The sequence below is a fragment of the Rhinopithecus bieti genome, unplaced genomic scaffold, assembly GCF_001698545.2.
Source record: "Rhinopithecus bieti isolate Rb0 unplaced genomic scaffold, ASM169854v2 scaffold_7509, whole genome shotgun sequence".
NCBI classification, from domain to species: Eukaryota; Metazoa; Chordata; class Mammalia; order Primates; family Cercopithecidae; genus Rhinopithecus; species Rhinopithecus bieti.
The window spans coordinates 2445421-2469895 of NW_016805750.1; the positions used below are offsets into that span (position 1 = coordinate 2445421).

At 45.4% G+C, this 24475-nt stretch overlaps 1 protein-coding gene across 5 annotated transcripts in view; it reads left to right on the forward strand.

Annotated features, from left to right (window-relative positions):
* ZNF536 (zinc finger protein 536) overlaps positions 1-24475 on the forward strand; it is a 490720-nt gene that overhangs the window by 406601 nt on the left and 59644 nt on the right. Inside the window, exons 7-8 of one of the 5 annotated variants that reach the window (XM_017873604.1) lie at positions 16084-16123; positions 19819-20216. The exons of the other annotated variants lie outside the window; for them this stretch is intronic. Of the exons in view, the coding sequence (XP_017729093.1) occupies positions 16084-16097 (14 nt within the window). The 3' untranslated portion in view covers positions 16098-16123; positions 19819-20216. Of the gene's footprint in view, positions 1-16083; positions 16124-19818; positions 20217-24475 lie in introns of those variants that run through there. 5 annotated transcript variants of the gene reach the window in all.

Here is a 24475-nt window from a genome sequence, read left to right on the forward strand (position 1 = left end):
GCCCTTCCTCTGACATCGTCCTGCCTCTAGGGGTGGCCTGAGATGGGCAGAGGACCAGTGAGGAGAGGCAAAGATGGGAGCAGTACCACCCAGCTCAGCTCTGACCCTGCGGGCACGGCTTACCGTAATGGCTCAGCACCAATGTGACCCACGCCCTCCCAGGGCTGGGTGGCTCTGGCCATGAGGCCAGGAGGAGTGCACATGGTCCTGGCTTTGCTGCTCCTTCTCTGGGTGTCCATCACACCTCCACCCGGAACCCGTGTCCCCCGGCCTGCCCCTGCTTCCAGTGGGGAGGGCCTGGAAACTGTGGCTGTCATGTCACACAGACAGACAGGGATGCAGCCCCTTCCCGGGTGGAAGGCTTTCTGCACGAGGGTGCCCCAGACAGTGATGAATCATCTCCCCTCCAGCACCCCTGGGGGAACGCTAAGTAGGCCAAATGAAATGATCTGAGCTGGCTGTGGGCCAGGACGGCAGGGCTAATACTTGCCTTTGTGGGAGAGCCTGGGGCTGGAGGGTCTGCCACTAGTCACAGCCGCCTACTGCGATGCTGGCCCCGTGGCCCTGCCACCACCCCAGGACCCCGTAGGCCTCCTGCCTGCTCCTTCAACTCCCTGTACTTTCCAACAGGCATACAGCCCTGCACCAAGGAGGACAGAGAATATAGCATAGCATGCTGCAGAGCTCCAGCTCACCCAGGAGTCACTTTTTATTATTTATTTGTTTGTTTTTTGAGATGGAGTCTCGCTCTGTCGCCCAGGCTGGAGTGCAGTGGCACGATCTCTGCTCACTGCAAGCTCCGCCTCCCGGGTTTGCGCCATTCTCCTGCATCAGTCTCCCGAGTAGCAGCTGGGACTACAGGTGCCCGCCACCACGCCTGGCTAAGTTTTTGTATTTTTTAGTAGAGATGGGGTTTCACCGTGTTAGCCAGGATGGTCTCGATCTCCTGACCTCGTGATCTGCCCGTCTCGGCCCCCCCCCCCCCCCCCCCCCCCCTTTTTTTTTTTTTTTTGACAGAGTCTCGTTCTGTAGCCTAGGCTGGAGTGCAGTGGCATGATCTCAGCTCACTGCAGCCTCCGCCTCCTGGGTCCTGGTTCAAGCAATTCTCCTGCCTCACCCTCTGGAGTAGCTGGGATTGCAGGCATGTGCCACCATGTCTGGCTAATTGTTGTATTTTCAGTAGAGATGGTGTTTCACCACATAGGCCAGGCTGGTCTTGAACTCCGGACCTTGTGATCTGCCTGCCTCGGTCTCCCAAAGTGCTGGGATTACAGGCATGGGCCACTGCGCCCGGCCCAGGAGTCACTTTTAAAGCACCTACCGAATGCCCACACCTGCGGGAGGGAGAGGAGACTGGACCCTCTGCAGCTGCTATGCATGGGGCTTAGACTTTGTGTGGTACAGCAGGGCACCAGGTGTGGAGAGCGGTTATCACTGAAGGCTTGCTCAGTGCCAAGTGCTGGGCCAAGTGCTAGACAATTGCCTTTTATTTATTTAATTTTATTTTTTTGAGACAGAGTCTTACTCTGTCTCCCAGGCTGGAGTGCAGTGGCATGATCACAGCTTACTGCAGGCTCGACCTCCCCGGGTTCAGGTGATCCTCCTACCTCAGACTCCTAAGTAGCTGGGACCACAGGCAGCTGCCACTGTGCCTTTCTAATTTTTGTAGACAGGGTTTCACCATGTTGCCCAAGCCAATCTCAAACTCTTGGGCTCCAGCCATTCACCCACCTCGAATGAACCACCACACCCAGCCTGATAATTGCCTTTTAAATTCTTGCAATGGTGCAATGAAGTGGACGTCCTTATTATCTCTTTTGTAAAAGAAGGGGCAAGGCTCAGAGAAGTCAAATAACGCTCAAGGTTGCAGAGCTGGTGAATGCAGAACCTGCCTTGTGCTGGCCTGCCTACTGGCGCAGTGAAGGGGTGCTATGACCTGTCTCCCAGTCCTCATAGGCTTTAGCACTCTTTGTGGGTCTGGAATCGTCTGGGAGTTTCTCTGCTCCCTTGGCTCCCGTATGCCGTTTGTCAACCAGTGCACCCACACTCACTCCATTCCCTTCTGGGGCCAGGCAGGGGGAGTGAGGGACCCTCCTGCACAACAGTTCACAGTGATACAGGCACAATGGTCCCTGCTCAGCCAGAACCAGGTGATCTGAGCAACCCCGTGCCGTCCAAAACCACCAGGAAAGAACACCCATTAGTGGGCAGCTCCACTCCCTTGTTTCTGCCAGGGAGGCCATTGGGCACAACTCAGCCCTGAGTTTGAGAAAGTGTGAACTTAAAAAACAGATACTCTCCAGGGAAGAGAGGGTCATTCTTTTTACAAAAGTTTTATCTGCAGAATGTGAGTGACAGGGTGGGCCTGAGAGCACCAGGAGCTACAGCTGGTACCTTGCTGGGTTGGGCAGGCAGGAGAGATTGAATCAGAGCATTCTTCATCTGTTCATTCTCTCATTCGTTCATTTATTCATTGAACAATATTGACTGAGCAACTCATATATCTCAGGCACTTTCTATTAGGTTGGTGCAAAAGTAATTGTCGGTAATTGCAAAAGTAATTGCACCAACCTAACAGATTTGGAAGGCAGGTTACATCAGTAAGTAAAGCAACCCAATCCACATTCTCCAGGAAGTATCCCGTGTGTGTGTGTGTGTGTGTGTGTGTGTGTACCTGCGTGTGTGCACACATCCTGCATTTGCAAGGCTGTGTGTGCCTGGGCATGCAAGAGCATGAATTTCCTGGAACAGAAAGGAGACCCCGGGCAGGAACAAGAGCAGGGCTAGGCCTCCATTTCAGCCCTGGCCTGCAGACCCTGCCAGCAGCTTCTGCTGAGAGGGGAGCTTTGAAAAATCCTCTGTTCTCCAGAAAGCCCTCCTTGGCACAGCGACCTCCCTTCTGCCTGCTCTTCCTATCTTAGGGGCTGTGTCTGCTTCCCAGGCTCAGGCTGGGTCACTGTCAGGACTCGCTGCTGGGCCAAGGTCAGCAGAAACACTTACCCAGGGCTTCAGGTGAGGCCAGGCTGGCGCCATGGGGAGGCTCACTTTTATTGCTCACCCAGCCACTTGCTGAAAAATTAATTTGCACGTGAATCACATTTATTGAGACCTTCTGGATCAGATAACAGATGCAGGCCAGCCTGTTCCGCAAGGCCATCCAGAGAAGAAATCCTAAAAAATTCAGTGGACAAAGGGATGCCTGCTGGCTGAGGCTCGCTCCTAGATCGAGCCCCTCCCTCGAGGTGTGCTTGTGTGTATTTGGAAGGCTCCCCTGGCATCAGAGACTCCAGGCTCCATCCTGCAAGGGCTCCTGGAGCGGAGGCTGGGCTGTGCAGCCGGGCACTCCCGACCGGCTCTCTGGATTGGTTCTCCTGCAGCCCCTCGGAAGCAACCAGGAGCTGGCCCTCCCCTCCCTGGCCATCTGCTTGAAGCATCTGGTGATCAGGTGCAAGCCCCACACCGGAGCATTCAAGCTGAAATGTGCAGTCACCTTGCCACCCACACTCGCTTTTGTTACGCGGCCAGGCTGCCCCTCTTTGTGTCGGGGAGAACAGTTTGGGGATGGAAATCCGACTGCTGGCACTGGGAATTCACCATGGCTGAGCCGAGATCCTGCAGGCCGAGAGGCTGGCCCAGCCTCCAGACCCGGCTGTCCCCTCCCACCAGGGTCCATGGACATGTCTCCAGCAAACGGGTGGGCTTTCCAGAGCAGGGAGAAGATTGCTCACGAATGTCCTCTTTACCCCACTGGGTCCAGCAGGTCTCAGATATTTGGATCCTGCCATAAAGGAGAAATGCTCAATAGTTTTATGCCTCCACCATTATCCAGTAAGGAAAGGGTAGGTTGCTCCCAGTGCTACTGCTGGCCTGGACTGCTGGCCTGGAGTGATCGATAGCTCTTCAAACGGTGATTCCCTGGGCTACCAGTGAGCGGGGATTGGGAGAAGGCTCAAGACCTGCTCCTGAGGCCGATTGCTTCTGCGCTAACCCAAGCATCTTGGAGGGCAACGTGGGTGTCTGTATTGTTGAAAACATTCTGTTCTTCAGCTTTAATAAGCACCCATCAGAGAGCACTCAAAGATTAATATGGGGGAGTTTTCATCACCAGAGAGTCCATTTCATTTTCTGAGCCACTGACGACTCAGCTGAGAGCTGCGGACTCACGACACCAAGAGGTGCTTTGGCTTGATTTTCAGTCTTGTAAAACACGGCCCCTCGTGCTACCTCCCCAAACCGCTATAGGCCTGTCCTCACGGCTGCCGGAGCCCATAGGCATTGCATTTAGCATTCTTCTCCTGCCGGGGGTTCAAGGTAAATATCTTCTCACAGAGGACAGAATGGGCCCCCATTTGAAACTATTAACTGTGCGTAATAGTTCACTGGAAGCAGTCTCTTTTGGTTTGGGCTTTAGTAGCTCTGTGTGAACTTAAAGATGAAAGTGACATCCTACTATGTGCTGGGGATGCATTTTCTGTTCTTTCTACAATAGCCATGGGCGTTACTCTGGAATGTTGTTACATGAAGAAACACCAAGAAATGTGTCTGTAAAAGTCCAGCCGGGTGAGGTGGCTCAATCCCAACACCTTGGGAGGCCGAGTTGGGCAGATCGCCTGAGGTTCGGAGTTCGAGATCAGTCTGTCCAACATGGTGAAACCCCACCTCTACTAAAAATACAAAAATTAGCCAGGTGTGGTGATGGATCCTGTAATCCCAGCTACTCAGGAGGCTGAGGCAGGAAAATCGCTTGAACCTGGGAGGCAGAGGTTGCAGTGAGGTGAGATCACGACATTGTACTCCAGCCTGGGCGACAGAGCGAGAATCCATCTCAAAACAAACAAACAAACAAAGAAATAAACAGACAAACCAGAAGTCCTGACTAGGCCCCAATCTCTGTCTCCACCTCTCCCAGTGTTAATTGTGACAAGCAGTTTGATGTTGCTTAAGTCACTGCTGGCTGAAATTAGTGAGAGATTTTATTCTTGAGAGACACAGAGAGAATAGAAAGAAGTCAAAATCCCTGACTGACTCCATTAATTCATCTCAATCCCAAGGTATCTTCTTTAGATGATCTGGAAGATTGAATTCATGGGTATGGACAGTTAAATGGTGGAGAGAGGAGGAAGAGGGCTGTGGATTACAGATTTCTAGATGATCCATGACATGCCTGCTTGTGAGAGTTCTACCAGCCAAGCCCTTTTCAATAAGATGATGAAAGAGGAAGATACTTATATTTTAAATTTTTGGAAACTCTCAGCATTCCGTAATTGATCCACTTCCTTAGTGGAAAAATACAACAACCAAAAGTCTTCAGCCTTAGATACTGGAATGAAAGCTAAGGTTGTTCACAGATGTAGAAGAAGCTGATTGTGGTATCAGATAGAATCTAGCTATCAAATGCTTCCATAGGAATAGATAACTCAGGATGTCAATATTCAGTTGTATTTATTCTTATTTTTATTATGTGTTGACCAATTCTAGTTTTGTATAATTATGGGGTACAAAGAGGAGTTACGGTTTTAAATACAACGTGGGAAGATTGAATTAAGCTGATTAACATATCCCGTCACCTCAAATATTTAACTTTTTTTATAAGAACATTACAAATTTACTCTCCGGTGATATTGAAATGTAACAAACTCAACTATTAGCTATATTCACCATGTAATGCAAATGATCTAAACAAAAATTCAAAAATTCCTCCTATTGAACTGAGGCTTCAACTTCTGGTAACCACCATTCTGCTTTCTGCTTCTATGAGATCAATTGCTTCAGAGTCCATGTTTAAGTGAGAACACCCAGGATTTGTCTTTCTGGGTTTGGCATATTTCACTTCACATAATGTTCCACAATTCCATCCAGATTGTCACAAATTATGTTATATTTTATTTTATTTGATTTTAAATTAAAAAAAATTTTTTTGTAGAAATGGGGTCTCACTATGTTGCCTAAGCTGGTCTTGAACTCCTAGGCTCATTTAATTCTCCTGCTTCAGCCTCCCAAAGTGCAGAGATTACAGGCATGAGCCATCACACCTGGCCAATATTAGATTTCAAACACCTCCTAAGGATCTTAATTTTAAAGATGCATCTTTTTCTTTTCTTCTTTTAATCAGCACATGAGTATAACATGTGGTGCTATTTCCCTCATGAAACATTGCCTGTACTAAGCACGTGCCTGAAGTGACACTATCCCTGCCCCCACCCACGTCATACCCCCTTCCCAGGAGCTCAGGCTGCGGGAAGGTCATTTCCATTGCATCCCTGTGCTAGCTGGGCAGACCATCCCTACTGGTGTTAAAGACCCAAATGTCTTTCTCTCCCGCCTCTTGGTGGAACATGAAGACAAGGTCCCATTGGCTTAAGGCGCGGTGCTGGCTTTCTCCGATGGTTGTGCCGTAAGTTAGCAGGATAAGTTTGACAGTAATTTAATTTTCATTGACAAATGCTGTCATAATATTGAGAACAAAATGATATATTGTATCAACAGTAGTGGTCGACGCTCAGCCAGTCATATGGACTGGGCGAGCACCATATGGTTCTTCTAAGCTCGACTTGGAAAGCTCTGGCTAAGAACTTGACAAGCTTAAGATACCAGTCAGGAAAAATGATTACCCTTGAGAAGTTCCTGCCATGCCTCCAGTCTCTGAATTTTTTAGAGAAAAGGAGGGAGTGCTTCCTGGATACCAGCCAGGGTCCACCATACCCCTGGCCGGAGCAGTCCCTCAAGGGCACCTCGGAAGGAATGTGTCCCCCACGCACCGGGGCCAACCACAGCCAAGCAGATTCTCTGCTGACAGCCGGCATAATCGAAAGTCCTGAGATGATAAAACACCATTGATTTCCTGTTGGTTTGTGTTTGTTCCTGGCTGTGGTCCTCTCCACTTAATGCCGGTGAATGTTGCATCCACGCGTGTGAATGAGGCCAGGAATGAAGTCTGGCCCACGTTACAAACTCACAGAATCCAACCAGAAAGGGGACGGGATTTTTCATTTTGGGAGTGCAGCTCATTATGGCTGCATCTCCAGACCCCCTTCTGGGCCAATCAGAGCCAGAGCCGTGAGTAGATTACGTGTCAGTCTTTGTGTGCCTGGGTACGTGTGTGTCTGACTAAACTCTTAGCCAAAATCTCAGCTAGACGATTTGACCAAAAGTGTCACCACTGTCAAAAGCAGTCTCCATTTGTTCTGCTTTCCTAACACTGAGCTTGTTTTAATTCTGGTTACTGTACATAGAAAAAAACAACCGATGAGCAAAGTTACAAACAGGCTGGGAGAGAAGAAAGCTATGTGTGTGTGTGTGTGTGTGTGTGTGTACGTGTGTGTGTGCGTGTGTGTATGCGTGTACCCCACACACGCATGTTTAGGGACACACCATATCCCCATGCACATTCGGCTGCTGTCCTTGTCTGGCTTGCCAAACATTCAGGGGCCTTCCATTCTCTGAAGGATTCCCATCCCAAACAACACTAAGTAAAGAAACAGGCATATGGCGTGGATTGGAGATGGTGCAGTGTTGGCACAGTCCTTCTGCTGTGGTGAACAGGTATCTGGAAAAGATGAGAGTCCCGTTCTGCTCTTTTTGGAGTTTATCATTTATTTGGATTTTGTGGTTGTTGCTTTGTGTTTATTATTATCTTAACAAAGAGAGGGAGAGTGTGCAATTCGCAGAACTGGGCACTGGTACAACTGCTCTCCAAGATGGCTCCCTGCCTGAGCCAGGGCTGTCTTTCTTGCAAGGCACTGTCTTGTCCCACCCTGTGTGGATCCTCAGCTCCCAGGCTGTCTGGCCAGGAGCAAGGGCTGCCTGCAAGGTGCAGGGGGAGCATCTAAGTGCAGATGGTTCTCTGGAGGCCCTGAGAGCTCCTGGGTGTGGCTGGGGGTGTCCTTGGTCTTGAAAGACAGTGTTGACTTGAAAAAGCAGGGCAGATTGGAGGAGCAGCTGCCCTCCTTGTGGATGGCATCCGTTGGTGGCTGTGTAAAGAGGAGTTCCGGACTGCCTCCCATTACCATTTCATTACGCGACAGCAGACCCATACACAGATCCATACGCTGCCTCTTGGATGGGGTTTCCAAACACAGCAGGACACTGCGGAGAGTGCTTACCTCCTCTCCTGCCTGCTGGAAACCCAGCTCCCTGCCATGTGGCGCTTTCTGAGCTGCGGCTGCAGGCTCTCCCCAGGTACTCCAGCTGATGGGTGCCCCCAGAGGATGAGAGACCACTGGAGAGCTGTGCAAGGTGCCAGTGGCTGCAACATTTTCCAGAAGGGTCTCTGGAGAGAATGTGTCAGGAAAACACCCAGCCAAAGGATGTTTTCTCACCCAGGTACCTCTGGGCTTTGGAATCTTGCTTGGTGGGGCCCGGGGATGGGGTGTCACCCCTTCACAATGGTGGTCAGCCATGAGACATGGTGACCACCTAAGAGGAGCTGGCTTTTCTTATCTAGGCCGGACTCACCAGCATTTTAATGATGAGGGAAATGAGATAACTGGGTCCTCCACAGACAGGGAAGGTGAGAGGGCCATTGGCTCTATGTGGTGATTCCAGGATGGGTGATCATCTTCCCCATGGCAGTGTGATGGAAAGGATTGGGGAGCAGATGCGTGTCCTGGCTCCACCATGCCTGAGCAAAGATTCCCATCCTCATGAGGCGCTTGTCTCTTCACGGATAAAAGGAAAGTATTGCTTGTGAAAAAATGATGATTCCCCATGTCCTTCAAGTAAGAGGCTCCCTCCTTCCTTCCTCGGGATTTATCATCTTTATGTTTAAAGAGAAAAATCCACAGGGGGGAAGCACAAAAAGTTATTCTTTCTGTTTAAACCCATTTTGTGATGTTGAATTTCCCCCACCCATTTCAGGTGAGATCTAGGCAAGGTCCCACAACATTTTTGGTCATTTTGGAATAACGCAGGGTCTTTGTGTGCCTTTGAGTCATAGAAGAGCCTCATTTTGGTCATGGAAGCACATGTTTCAATGTCATACTCCTAACTCCAAGCTTCGTGTAGAGTGGGATCATCTTCTGGAGCTGGCTGCAGCCTGTTGAGGGCCTGGGGACGGGGACAGGGTGTGTCTTTTCTGGTCCCTGGCCTTGTGTTTTCCTTTCTCCTATGCGTTCTGACCACCGTGGTTTTGAACAGGGTCTGCAGAAGAAGTCAGGGCTGGAAACATAGCCATGACAGTTGTTTTTCTCCTGAGCTGGACCCTTTCTGGAGTTCTTGGGGCTCTCCCACATTTCTAGGATTCTGTCACCTACAGTTTGGGCACATAGCCTCTGGCTGGCTGATGGCTGCTAGCCCTTCAGCAGGGAACATCCAGTGTCTTCCTGGTGAGTTGTTTCATCCTTTTAGGCAGCCTTTTGGACAAAGTCCTTAACAGCATTTTTATGCAGAGGGTCCTTCCATAGTGACCCACATCTGGACCTTGGGAAGTATTCTTCACATCTTCCAACAAACTGAAACTGGAACCTTTCCCCATACAGGCCTCCTTTCAACCCACCCTAAGAATAGCCTCTATCTTTTCCACTTTTGCATAGCTGGGCTTCATGTCCCACTGACACCAAGAGATATGGAACAGGTTCTCTTTAAGAGTCCATCAGCTGGGATTGAAGTGAAGGAAGCAACCTCTGTCCATCCCCCATGGAAGGAGGGCTGGTAATAACATCACACCCACCAACTCTTTCCAAAGAACTCCTCTATTTTGCAACTCTCTGCCTTTTCAAATTCAATCCTTCTATAGCCTCAAATTGGGTCTTGGCATGAGGTTGAGGACACTTCTTGTCCAGTCCTTTTCAATTTGGATAAAGCAAGCATTCGTCCTTTACACTTTGTGGTCAGACTTTTGGAGTTTCCATCTAAAGAGTAACAAAAGCACAAATTTTAATATCCTTCTACCCTTGATGATCACACAGCTCTTCTTCCAATCCAAACTCAAATCTTTTTCTAGAGCATCATTCCTTTTTTTCTCTTTTGAGATACTTGGTGAGAGCAGAGTTTATTAGTTTTGCACTTACAATAGCCCTTCTGGTACATAAAAATTGATTGAGCTAGTTGCTTCTCACCTTGCTTTTCTGAGAAAAACTGTCTTTTTTTTTTATAGCAAGAGATAGACAAAGGCAGCAAGGTATTTTGAGGGTTTTTTGCAAGGCTGGTGTTATGTAGACAAATAGATTGCCTCTGTACTTTGTCTTTTGCTCTGCTGTTGGATGTTTGGGACATCACAGCACAACCTAAACATCCTTGTGGCTTACTCATGCATCACCTAGAAGTAGTCCATGCAAGCCCTGAAAAGTCTTTCCTGAATGTTCCAGTCTGCATCAGACAACCTGGTATCAACTCCAGGTCTGTTGTGTTGACACTGCTTCTGATCTCTGGGAAACACTAAGGTCAAACTTGATGAAAGGCCAGAAAGCCAGGCCAGGGTGGCTGGTCTTTCTCAACCCAGACCTCTGTTCCATTTTAGCATGTCTCTTCTATCGGTCTTGAGGACTTTTAGGGTCTTAACATCTCACACTGCTGTATTAGTCTGTTCTAGATTTGCTATTACCTGAGACTGGGTAATTTATAATGAAAAGAGGTTATACTGACTCACAGTTCTGCAGGCGGTACAGGAAGCAAGATGCTGCATCTGCTCAGCTTCTGGGGAGGCCTCAGGAAACTCACAGTCATGGTGGGGGGTGGAGTGGGAGCCTGTACTTCACATGGCCGAGAGCAGGAGGAAGCATGAGAGAGGGGAAGTGCTATGCACTTTTTTTTTTTTTTTTTTTTTTTTGAGGCAGAGTCTCACTCTGTCGCCGGGGCTGGAGTGCAGTGGCCGGATCTCAGCTCACTGCAAGCTCCGCCTCCCGGGTTTACACCATTCTCCTGCCTCAGCCTCCCGAGTAGCTGGGACTACAGGCGCCCACCACTTCGCCCGGCTAGTTTTTTTTTTGTATTTTAGTAGAGACGGGGTTTCACCGTGTTAGCCAGGATGGTCTCGATCTCCTGACCTCGTGATCCGCCCGTCTCGGCCTCCCAAAGTGCTGGGATTACAGGCTTGAGCCACCGCGCCCGGCCGCTATGCACTTTTAAACAACCAGATCTCAGGAGAACTTTCTCACTATCACAAAAACATTACCAAGGCTGGTAGTGTTAAAAATCGTTCATGAGAAATCTTCCCCGATGATCCAGTCACTTCCCACCAGGCCCCACCTCCAACATTTTACAACTCTCTACATCAGATTTGGGGTGGAGACAGAGACTGAAACCATATCAACTGTTTAGTCTTCTGACTCACTGGGGAGAATTTGTCTGGGCTTCTGAGGGGATTGTAAGGCACTCATGGGCCAGATTAGCACAAGAGCAAAACTTTATATATCTTTGCAGTCAAGAACAGGACACATTGGTGTATTAAGCAAATGGAATCTTCTTCCAGGTAACTCTTTCTTGAAGTGTTTCCAAACTAGCTCTTAATTTCAGATGTTGTACTCTTAGTCTCACAATTTCCAGTTGATTTCTTTTGGTGATTCCCATTTTCTGCCTAAACTCTTTATCTTGCCATCTATTTTCTTAAATATATCAGGTATAGTTCTTCTAAAGTCTGTAACTCTAGAACTCAATATTTGGATCTTCTGTGGGCCTGATTACATCAGCTGTTGCCTGATTTTCTGTCTTTGTTTTCACTGATTTGCTCTTATTTCCTGGTGTACCTGGTAATTTTTATCAAATGTCAGACATGGCATATACAAATTTTAGAGATGCATTTTGGCTCTATATGAGAACTGCCAAACAGGAATGTGATGTGAACCACCCATGCCATTTAAATTTTGTAGTAGCGATATTAAATAAGCATGAATACATAGTTAGCTATTTTTAAGAATGTATTTTGTTGTATTTAACCAGGTATATGCAAAGTGTTATCATTTGAACAGGTAACCAATATAAAGAGTATTAATGGGACATTTTACATGTCTTTTTTGTGCAAAGTCTTAGAAATCCAGTGAGTGTTTTACCCTCATAGCAATTCTCAATTCTGACAAAGCCCCATCCCAAGTGCCCAGTAGCCACATGTGGCCATCAGTTACCCTGTTGGACAGCACAGCTCTGGATGGTGTTACCTTCCTCTAGGGAGGATTTACTTTTGTTTCCAGCAGGCCATTAGGCTTGGAGAAGATCACCTTAAGTCAATCAGAAATTGAGCAGATTTTAAGGGTTTATTTCTTACCTATTCTTACTCCTAACTGTGCCCCTTTAGGGGTAACAAATAAATGTGCGGGGTGCTTATCAGGAAACTTTTGCCTTACCAAGCCCTAGATTCTGGTGTTTATCTTCTTGGTCCCTTGGACTATGGATGTCTCTGATTTGCTTCTTAGCATCTCATTGGCTGCCATTTGTAAGTTCACAGCTATCTCAAGGGGAGAAGCAAAGTCAAAAGCAAGCCCAGCATTCTGTGCTCCTTCATTTTTAGAATCTTGACCTGTCAAGTCCTGGCTCCTTTGATAACTCTATTACACCTTGAAATTATTTATATACACACATACTGGCCAGGTGCTGCAGCTCACGCCTGTAATTCTAGCACTTTGGGAGGCCGAGGCGGGCAGATCACCTGATGTCAGGAGTTTGAGACCAGCCTGGCTAATATGGTGAAAACCCCATCCCTACCAAAAAATACAAAAATTAGCTGGGCGTGGTGGCACATGCCTGTAGTCCCAGCTACTCGGGAGGCTGAGGTGGAAGGATCGCTTGAATCCAGGAGGCAGAGGTTGCAGTGAGCCAAGATCATGCCATTGCATTCCAGCCTGGGCAACAGAGTGAGACACTGTCTCAAGAAAAATAAGTTGTTTATATACACACATATACACACCACTATTTTTTTCATGCAGCTTTTCTAGTTGTGCTCAATAAGACAGTTGATTTGTTACAAGCTCTTTTACTATAGCCAAAAGTAGAAGTAAAATAACATCTTAAATAACTAAAACCAGATTTTCCTCCCCTGTTTGGCAATCAGCACTGTTTCAGCCTTTGAGAGAAAACTTATTTCTTTACTTCTGACTCAGCACACCAAAATCTCTGGGGAAGATTTTGTCCCCAGTTCTAAGGACTGGCAAATTGAGGTATCGTAAGATTGTGCCTTGGAAGAGTCAGGCCCAAGATCCTCTGGGCTTCCCACTGCACCGTCCTACCAGCCTGCATGGCAGGGAGGTTTGCTGACCTGGTGTTTGTACTGGTAGCTCCTGAATATCCTTCTGTGCAGGCACAGGCAATCCATATAGGAACATGAAGAAATGGTAGCAGTGGCCGTCATTCCAGGCAAGCTTACAGTTTCACAGAGATCAGAGGCACGTTGAAAGGACACTCATTTCTTATGCAGCATTTACTAAGATGTTGTCTTATACCAGACCCTGGGCTACAGCCTTGTGTCAGCAGCAGAATGCCGTCATTCACTCCCTGCTGTTGAGGAGCATGTCTCCTGGGGCACATCCTGGTTTGGTATGAGGGCCCTATCTGGGACATAGACGCAGAATGTTGTGGACACATGACAACCCTACGCAGCTGTACACATTCCCACCTGCGTAAGTCTCTAGTTCAGCTTCAGTATGGCGTAGTTATCTCTGGATCAGCAGTAAGACCTTATGATGTTTCAAGTACAAAATATTTAAATAAAACATTTTACCATGTTAGTGAGATAAAATCTTTAGCATTAATAGAAAGTTTGCTTTTTCACAAAAAAATGGAAGTTAATTGAAGCTTACTTTTAATTCACTACATTTAACCCAATCTGTTTTGTTTTCAAAAAAGAAATCAACCTGTGTTTTCTTGAAAGAAAAGCAAATTCTACTTTTTTTTCTGTTCTGATTATTTAAAAAATAGGAGAAAAAACTCCCAAACATTGCTTACTGCATGAAGAGTACCAGTTTTAGTTTATCTCCTTTCAGCTTTCTTCCTGTGCCTAGCTTTTATGGAATTATAATCTTACTGTTATATGATTTCTGCATGTCATATACATATAATATATATGTGCAGTATGAAATTTTTTCTCGTGTTATTAAGACATGTGTATAAATGTATGGCTGCACTAAAATATCATTATATAGTTACTTGCCCTATTGTTGAATATGTCGACTGTTTCCAATTTTTAAAAATATTACAAATATAATACAGGGAATGTCTTTGAACATAAAGGCAGCTCCTCTTATTCCCCCTTCACCTTCGTGCTTTAGAGTATTTCTCTGGGGAAGACCACCAGAAATGGAATTACTGCATCAAAGCAATGGAATATTGATATCCTCTTTCACTTAATTTTAAGCCTCAGATTTACTCCTCAATGGGAAGTTACTTCCCGCCAAATCTCAAATCCAAGACAGGAATTAGGTGGCTTCTCTTGGCCGAGATGTAATGCCTGTCCCAAGATGAGGAGACCTAGAGGATGGCAGTAAAGTGGAGCAAGTCTTCGAAGGTGTTTGAGGAGTTGGTTGTGGATGGAAAAGTGACCCTGATTGCAAAGCCAAGGATAATAGTACAAGCCAAAGGAAAGTCTGTTTAATGAGATTGGCAATGCACTTGCAGGAAAACCTTTTGAGAAAAAAGTACAGCAAAGTTTGCAGGGCCACCTCCCTCTGCAATAGCAATGTTGATGGGGGCCGTTGCTGATATGGCATGGGTGTTGGATTTTGGCAGCTGAATCCTATTTTAGATGCATTGTGAGCTGAATCCTATTTTAGATTGACTCATGTAAGGAACCCCGTGGTGACTCTATAAATCAGAAAGTTCGTTTGCATTGCAAATCGCCCTTTCCTAAGTAATCTTCAGCTCCTTAATTTTACAAATTGTATATTGGAAATCTTTTATTTCTGTATATTCGTTGTTGCAAAGTACACTTGGAGGACACTTGGGGCCCATTTCAACCATGGAGTTGGGGGGTCTTGTTGCAGGAAAGTTCTTCTAGTCAATCCTTCCCTGGGGGTTGTCAGTCTGTCCTCCATCTCTGGTGGACTGCTGATGGCATTTGCCTTCCAGGTTAAGCCCCAGTGATAAAGTCACTGCCAGGACCCGCAAATTGAAGGAGGAATGGACCTCAAAAGCTTCAGAGGAGACTGAAATGTGTCGGCTGATTAGAAGGTAGAAGGTCAGAGAGACTAGAGAAAACTCAAGGCGTGAGCTGAGCCTCGGGCTCTCATTACGGAGAGGAGGCTAAAGTTTCAGAAGGAAATTTTGATCACCAGAAGTGCCTGCAGGAAGTCCTAGACTCTAGCAACAGATTAGATCCCACTGAGAAAGGAGAGACTTGTGCTGCAGACCGTTGTCCAGATGGGTTTCAGGAGATAATACAAAGGCTTTGTCTGAGGATGAGATGGATGAGTCAGTCAGTGCTTTCTTTGAGTGGATCAAATATCAGTAGACTTGGATCTCTTTGTCCTGAGCACCTGAGTGAAACAGGCTGTGTGGGGGGTGAGAGCCCAGCTCCCTAAGGGACACAACTGAGGTCTGTGTCTGACACTGGCCTCAGCACTGGGGCTTTCTCTTACCCTTTTATGTCAACACCAAAAGCCATGGAGCTGGGCCTTAAAAACATTGTTCAAAAGTCATATCTTAAGTTATGACCTTTCTTTAAGTATTTATAACGACTGATTGGATTTCATAAGTAAAACCAGATTTGCATAAATTAATAAAATATTTCACTGGGTAGCATCCTTTCCCAAGTTATTGGGGATCCTGTGGTTGAGGGGCCGGTGCTTCTTCTCCTGCTGGGTTCATGAATCTAACCTTTCCACTGGGGCTGTGTCCTCCATCCCAGCCTTGGCTGCTGTAAACTGTGCTAAAATGTCACTGAACTTTGCAAGTTACTGAATTTGCTGGGGTGTTACTTAAACCTCCAAACCTAATTGGAGGTGGATGTGGGAGAAATACTCCAAGACCCACACTCGAATTGGGAAGATTTGGAAAGAGTCCCATGACGTCAGGTCCCTGCTGGGGCTTGGTGGAAAATTTATACAAGTATCAGTAATTATTTAACAATCAACTCGTCCTAAACTTTTATACCATTTATATAGTGTTTAATTTACATTGATTTCTTCATTTTACATGTAGTAATTAATTTTGTCTTGCTGACAGATGATTCTCAATGACTGATTTCAAGACACATTCCGGACAGGTACTTTTTAACCCTTCGTTTTGCTTCAAAAAGCCTTATTCTACTCTGGGGTTCTGCCAGCTATCGCAAAGCAATCTCTGGAGGGGGGGTCTTGGGGTACCAACCTGTGTGGAAGCAGGGAGGTGGGAGGTGAGTTTTCATGTAGATTGTATGTTTACTTAGGGTAGCTTTGGGTGGAAGATTGGGAGTTGGGTTGGGAGGGGGGCGCTTAAATCTCCCCCAGTTAACCCCTTGCTCTTCTTAGTGAATATTGCTTTAGGCCATGCTTGAGTGAACTCCAAGATATTGGAAAAATTTTCTTTGCTTTAGAAAGCAAAGTAGAAATTTCCAAATTCAATTTGAATAAAAAATCGGGGGAAATGATAGAATGAACCAAACTGAAAGGCAAACACTTTTTGTTATTGATTTCACATTTCGATCTCTGTTACATGTGTTGTAAATGTCATCTGTCCGAAGGTGAGAGCTTCAGAGACAAGTGTTTGAAATGGCAGTGGAGCCACAGATACCAAGTGAGCTCTGTGGTTTAGTTTTACTTGTTCAAGAAGTGCTTGTCCACTTCAGTTGTTTCTGGGAGATGTTGGAAGAGGGATCTGCAGTCAAAACAGAGTGGGGTGCATTTTGATCTGCTATGCTTAGCTGTCTCTCTCTCTCTCTCTCTCTCTATATATATATATATTTTTTTTAAGAAAATTTCCTTCTTCCTTTCATTCTTAGTTTGTAATCTCTAAGTATGAGTTCATAACTATTGGTTTAAGGTATGTACATCTCCAGAGTTAAAGTGGAGAGAAAGCTTATAGTGGACATTTCTTTAAAAAAATTTTTTTGGGGGGAGAAGCAGTGCCTTGGAGCTTTAGTATCACAGGATATGACTATTATAGGACACTCCTGTTATTATTAATGAGGACATGTATCCTTCATTTTGCAACTTTTCATCCTCAATGACCTTTTAAATATGGAAACTGTTGAAGTCACATTTTAATATTAATGAATGATGTAAAAGGTAAATGAAGTTCAAATTATTCTAATACTCGCATGTTAGGATCTGTGTCTATATCCATATCTTCTCCATAGGTTTGTCATAACTTTATAAGTGGCAAAGGGATTTGAGTGAGAAGCCCCACAGATGAAGGCCGTCTGCTAGTGATTGAAGCCTACTTAGCGGGCGGCGCCACCCTGCAGCAGGGAGCTTCCCACCTAGACACATATGTTCTGATGCTTTTGGTCATTATTCTGACCTAGACATTCACCAAGAATGAAGAAACATTCGTTTGGCGAACAACACGCCTGCATTTTGGGAAAGTTCTCCATGCCGTTGCCCGGTCTGGCTTCTTGCTGGGTCAGCTTTGAGTTGGAGCCCTGAGGACAGCAGGTCTCAGATCTAGTCACTGTCTTCTCCAGCCTCCTGCTACTGCATCTATAACTCTGTCTCCCAGTGCAAGAGTTGGGCCCCTTTGGGGATTTCCGCCATTATTTTTTCAGAGAAGGTATTCAGCTCTGGTTTAGCTTGTAGCAACAAAGGTCTTTTTGTGTCTCACGATTCCTCTCCCCTCTGCCTCTTCTTTCATCCCTGTAGCATCTATTATTACTGTAATGTGACTAAGGGGGCCTTTCCCTCTGTCATGTGCCTCCCCTACTATCCTGGTGGAAGATAGTATGTTCTCTTACCCTTTACATCCATCATTTCCACTTAAGCACAGCATAGCAGCCTCTGGGGAAAGAAGCGTGAGCCTGCACACACATGTTCACGACTGTGTACACGACTATGTCTAGGAGCATGAATGTACACAATGTGTGTTTAGGCAAGAGTGCATCTTTGCAAGGCGTGAAGGTGTGCTCGTGAATGTCCCTACGAAATGTGTGAATGTGTGCAGGTGTGTGCGTGCTTCTGTGTGATGCTGTCGGTGCATATGTGTGGAAGTGTGACTTTGCCGATCAGTGGGCACAGCTGTTGATCATGCACTGTCCAGACCACAGTGCTTTAGCTCCTTCTAGACATTTTCTCCATCTCTATTTGTGTTAATTATTCAAATGGTAATTAGTGGCTCTGCCCCCCTTTGGTCACAGTCTCATAGTATTTGAGGGATGGTCATATATTCATCAGATTTCAATAAATCCTTTCCAACGTTATTGTCCTTGTTGTATTAACTGGCACCTGCCCTCCAACGTTACACCTGCAGGAGAATTCCACCACGTTTGGGCGCATTTCTGAAGCAAGGCTATTGATGTTCTGTGTTTTAAAAAATTAATTAAAAAAACTCAGATCTCGGGAAATTCCAGCAGTCAGTCTCCTTTTTTTATCCTAATCTCTTCATAGTAATGCTCACAAGTACCCTTGGTCCAGACAATTCTTCATTCATTCTCCACCCCCCACCACACTCACACCCAAACTCCCCACCGCTGGAGATTAGTCCTTTGTGAGTCAGTGCACAAAAGCTTTCTTAAAGTCCCAGTAAATTATACCCCTGGTTTCCCTCTTGAATTCCTTTTTGTTACTTTTTCAAAATATTCTATTAGTTTTGTTACGTATGATCTCCCTTTTGTGAATCCATGCTGAATATCTTTAATTAAATCATAACTTTCCCTATTTTGTCCCTGATTAGTGTTTCCAATATCTTCCCCACTGCTCAAGTCAAGCTTACTGGTGTTTAATTTCTTTGATCTCCCTTAGAGTCGTTATTAAATATAGGTGTTGCATAAGGGCTCTTGGCCACTGGTGCTTCTCCCGTTTCCCTGGGTGTTTTAAAAAGGTATTTGCTAATCGTTCCCCTGTTTCCTTGCCTTCTCTTGCACAAATTCTAAGATGGTTCCCATCTGCTCCCGGAGTTATCAGTCCTCAGACACTCTAATTTCTTTCTCACCTGTTCTGCTACTGGGCTGATTTCCTTCGGAAATATTTTCCTCTCCTTGGGAAATGCTTGTCTGTTGCTGGCATCTGCTTTCGTCTTCCCTTTATGGACATGAAAGCAAATAATTTATTTTTCATTTTCTCTAGAAGTCGTCATCCCTTCTTCCAATCAACTATGTTCTATGTATGCCTCCTTGTGTTTTTTTAAAAAAGCATTATAAACCCAGTTCCAGCAACTGCTTGCTAAGACCCCAATTTGGAAGTGGTATTTCCTTTCCAAAGGGTTGATAGCATCACCAACTTTTAATTTGGAGCAGGGAGTGCTGACCCTTTGCTAGTGAAACTGTTTTGGATGTCCCCGGCTGTTCTACGGCAAGCAGCATGAAGTCTTGAGGCTTCCTTGACAACCGGTACAAGAGGGACCTGGCCCCCTCTCCGGGTTTTAGGGAGTTGTAAAGTTTACCATGTGTCGCTTTGGAAATCTCTCATCTGAAGTCAGCTTCAGCTGGGAAGTTCGCCTTCACTTTTCTTCTGCTCTGTGCTTCCAATTTTCCTCGCACCTGAGGGATGCATCAATTCTCCTATGACTCGCTTCCCTTCAGGCTGCACTGTGGGCTCATCCTCAAATGTAATTTGCTTCCTTTTCTTCCTGTGTTCCCAGGACACAGACTGAAAAGGGCTGCCCTGTGCAGAAGGTGCACATGCACGGGTTTTCAGATGCTCTTAGCTGCAGGTGTCCCTGTCAAGGGGCTGGGCCCACAAGAAGTAACTTTGGAGTCCCTGACCTGCAGCCGCGTGGAAGCCTCCTCAGATCACTGTTCCTCTCACTTTGACCTCATTTCCTTTCCAGTACAACCCAGATCTGCGTGCTGAGACATCACTCTCAGGTTGTAAATTCTACACCAAATCAAAAGGCCAAATCCTTTCTGCAAACCCACAGGCACTCGACCTACATCACACCAAGGAGCCTGGCCTCGATGGCTATCTCAGGGTCCCTGGGCAGGAGAGGCAGAGGTGTGAGCCCCCACCCTTCCAGCACCAGCTACTGGTCTTCTGCAGGAGAGCAACTTCCCCGGATCAAGTGGCAGAAGCGACATCAGCCAACGTTTCCACAGAGTATGAATCATAGATAGTCCTTTTGACATTGTTTCACATCAAAAGGCAAGCAGCCTGTGCTGTTCCCTGTCCCTCGTCCCTAACATAGAAGTGCCTGAAATTTGCCCACAAACAAGGATTTGAAATTTTAAAAGCTCAATAAAGGTAGTAAACAGACACACTCGAGTCAGTTTTTAAAAAGTGTTTTTGATTGGGTCAAATAGTCACTTTGGGGAAAAATAAAGATCGTTTATACTGGTTTCTTCAGTTCACATGTTTTTGAAAACCAATTGCCTGGTGCAGACCTAGTTCGTAATACCATCCAGAAGTGCTGATGATAAATGGGTGGGCCCAGGGTTCCCTCTGAACTTCAGGGGTTTCTTCTTCACCACAGACCACTGTTTCTCCACTGAAAGAGTCTGTGGTCCCTTCACTTCAGAGCAATGGGGTAGGACGGCTGGGGTCCTGATTCCATAGTTAACCAGAATCAACCCTGGGGCTTGAGCCACCTCACTGTATGCCTGACAGCTGCCCCAGACAGGGAGGACAGTCCTCTGTCAGCCTCTGAGCAATGTTCCAGAAGCAATTTATAGATGGACTTGGTGAGCAAAAAGTAAGAGTCACAGGTGCTTCATAATAATTACTTGCACATTTCCAGAATCGGACATTCTGTCATTTAATAGACCTAAAACTAAAAAGCTTTTGTCTGTGAAAGGTGACCAATAGAAACAGCGTTTGGATTATATGATATCCCATAACTTAATCATATGGCTCTTAAGAGGGGGACATACACAGCTGTGTCTCACTAATATGCATGCAATATGTGTAAACTGATACGCTTTAATTCTAAACTTGTTTTTAGCAGGAAGAAAAAAGCATTTAGATGAAGAACATTAAGATTCAATATTAACCATTTTTTCCCCTTTGGGAAAAATTTTTTCACCTTTTATTTTTTTTAAAAGCGTATTTTTTTTTTTTTTTTTTTTTTTTTTTTTTTGCTGTTGTGAGATGCATCCTGCTACTGATTTTCCAAACATCCTCAAAGTTTTGTGGCAAAGTGAAAAAGACACAGGAACAACCAGTAGCCCCTTTGGGGTCACAGGAAAACAATCGACTTGAAAGATACACACTTGTGCTTTTGAAGCCTGAGAGTCATCCTAACCCCTAGGACCTAGTGACAGGGGCAAAGTTGGAGTAATTAATTTAGAAAGGGCTGACTGGTTTTCCACCTCTCCTATTACACATATTTGATTTGCCCATCCTCTCTGATGTTTTAATTGTTAGTTTATACTGGTTTAATCTGAAATATTTAAGTATATTTGCTTTGATAATCTTAACTAACAACAACAAAAAAACTAAGACAAAGGAATTGTAGATTGGAGACTTTATTTTCAGGGCAAAATGATACGGGTAAGTGAACATCAACTGACCAGAAATTATTTGCTTCTGTCTGTTAGACACGTAATGGAGTCATTTAACTAGTCAAATTAGGAGCTGCAGAAATGCACCATGCTTCATTACTGAGTTCGAATGGGCACCATTTTACATTTACGTCAAAAATTATCTCATAGCAAATTAATGTTTTCATTGTGCAGAAAGGCTGAAGCGATGCAGTGTTAGCGGCACCTAGAGGCCATTGCGAAAATACTTCAAAGGGATGATCTACAAACAAGGACAAAATGATCAATAGATGAGTGGTAGTGGTGAGAGCCCTGACCCCATCTGAAAGTAAGAACATAGTCATTGAATCAAACTGGCTGTCTTGGTGACCGTATGAAGCTCTGAGGGGCCATGACAGTTATCCCAAACTTGGCCTAGAACTAGATGTGCTGAAAGAGCCCCTAAGATTTCTCTCTTCTTCTTGTTACTCTTTAAGTCCTGAAAATATGTGGGTTTTTTTTTTTTTTTTCACAGTTTGAGTTTGCTTTTCTTTTACCTATGGGCTTACGTTATGTCAGAATCTCATGTTTTAGCCGATGAACATTTCTGTAAATAAGCAAGGAGAGATTCTTTCCTCCCACATTGTAAATTGGCATCCTTAGACTCTTTCTTTTGTCATTGGTAAAAACTTGCTGTCCGTAGAGAGAGGCAACACAAGACACTGTTTCGTCTTAAAAAAATACTGAACTGGGTAAATCCTCCACCCAAACAGATTACCAAGGTTGATTGTGGTCCCAAGAATGTCAATCTCTGCTCAATTTAGCGAGAAATCATTTTAAATAAAATAGCAAAGCCCTCCCCAATGAAAATGTGTGTTAAAATGATCTGCAAGTCGTCAGTGACTCTGGGACGTTGGAGCATACTGTCAGAGCAGAAGCAAAGGAGAGAATGGAAGCATATAAATAGCATTGAGAACTCGAGAATATTTCAAGACAATATTGATGTCTAAAATATATGTGAATGACTGCATAATGATCGAGGCAGACATAATTCAAAGTACAGTCAGAATCTGGCCTCCAACTCAGAGCTTTAAATTCTCCAAAAGACATCTGTTTGCTGAGAAAGCCTCACCAACAGCTGCGCCACATAAAGGGGAGAACCCGGGATACGGTAGGGAGTTGGCAGGTAGGGGAGCCTCACAGGGGTCAGGTGGGGTCCTGGAGGGTGGGCGCCCACCTTCACTCCACAGGTACCGGAAGCGCGGCTGCTTTGAACAAAGGCGAGGGAGGTGCCTGTAGTTCCTAGAACCAGGTAGCAAATGTCGCCTGTGTGTTTTATCAGAAAGCGCCCCCGTTTTCAGCATCTCCAAAGGCCCAGTTAGGCACTGCGCCTCTCGGATGCTGACAAGAAGATTTGACGTTACTTCTCTGGTCCTTAACTTTGTTTACCCAGCTGCTATTCTTCTGATACTTAACTCTTTCACCTTGCAGAAAACAAGGGTGAGGGAGGAAGGGAAGCTCCAGGTGTAATTTTTCAGAACAAAATATAATGCTGTGATTTATTTTTCTTAAAAAAGAGAATAAGCACGAGGAAATTGAATAGCACCCATTTCACGCTTAACTGTGGTTCACAAATGAGAGTTTGTAATTAAAATGCTGTCTGCAAACCTATTCTGCAGACCCAAAAAGAAAACTTCCTCAGAATGTTATCAACTCTCCAGTTTCTGTAAAGATGCCGTATTTTCAGATTTCAAAGAGAGGATCTCCTTTTGAAAATAAAGAATTGTTGGGTATCATATGAGCCTGCTAAGTACTGCATTTTCAACCCACGCTGTGTTGAAAAATTCAAGAATTTGGCAGTGACCTTAAGGCCACCGATAGGATGATGAAAAATGGGGAGATGAGGGCAGTGTCTAAAGGAAATTCTCTTTTGTTCTAACAGAAGCTTTGTGTGTGTGTGGCTTAAGCAAGTGGTTCAATAGCATTTCTTTGAAACAGAAACAAAAATGCTAAGAGCTGGTTACAAGTACTCTGGTCTTCTTTTCTCCTTAAAATGCAGGAAGAATTTTACCTCTTCTCATGAATTTTGTCTGCTGAAATGTCTCAGTCTTCATGTTATGTTTACCAAGGCCAGGCCGGAGGATCCAATAATTTATAACCATTCCTATTGGGTTTTATGTAATAACTTTGGAACTCATATAAAGTAATGATCCACAAACTCTTTTAATGTTCATTATAAAATATGAAATATTTCTCAGAACCATTGCAATTATGTGACCAGACATAACTGTTTCACACATGAGTAAATACAGGGAGGTTTAACATAACTTTATTATCTTCCTGTCTTTTCTTCTCATTGATGGGATAATACTGTTTTAATATTTTTCTAAAGAAAAGTTAAGTAATTTTAGAATCTCTACTGAGGCCCGCTTTATTGGCTTTTGTAATAGAACTCTCAAATCTAATTGTATTTATGCTCAGACTGACACCACTAAACGTCGTGAATGGAAGGGAAATGCCCCCCAAAGCTGTGTATTCTGTAATTATCGATAGATGTGTCTCTGCTGACGAGGCCTGGGGATCTGGGGAGAGTCGGGGAAGTAAAGCTGAGATGGCAGCAGGCATTTCCACCATCATCCTGAGGCCCCCGTGGACGCGGAGAGGTACTTTTCTAAGGAGTGAATGAGCCCCATCGTTCCGCAGGACTCACCAGGAAACTTTTTCCCTTTGACTCTGTGTGCTGTGTCTGCCTCTCCTGAGTCTGGAGTCAGCAGCATGCAACTTCTAGTTTCATAGAAGGCTGATCTCCGAAGGGAATTTTCCTGGGCTTCCTGTCCTAGTGATTTGAGCTGAGTGGCATTGTCCCGGTTGCTTGACCTTCACCTGGGGTGTGGGCTTGGGGTCATCCCTGGTGGCTGTAAAGTCTCCTACAGTGATGGAAGCCAGAGAGGGATTATTCTGGAAATCCACTTCTTACTCCCCATGTGGGCAGTGGAAGCGGTAACACCAAGGCTGGGAACCCAGTGACAGTGC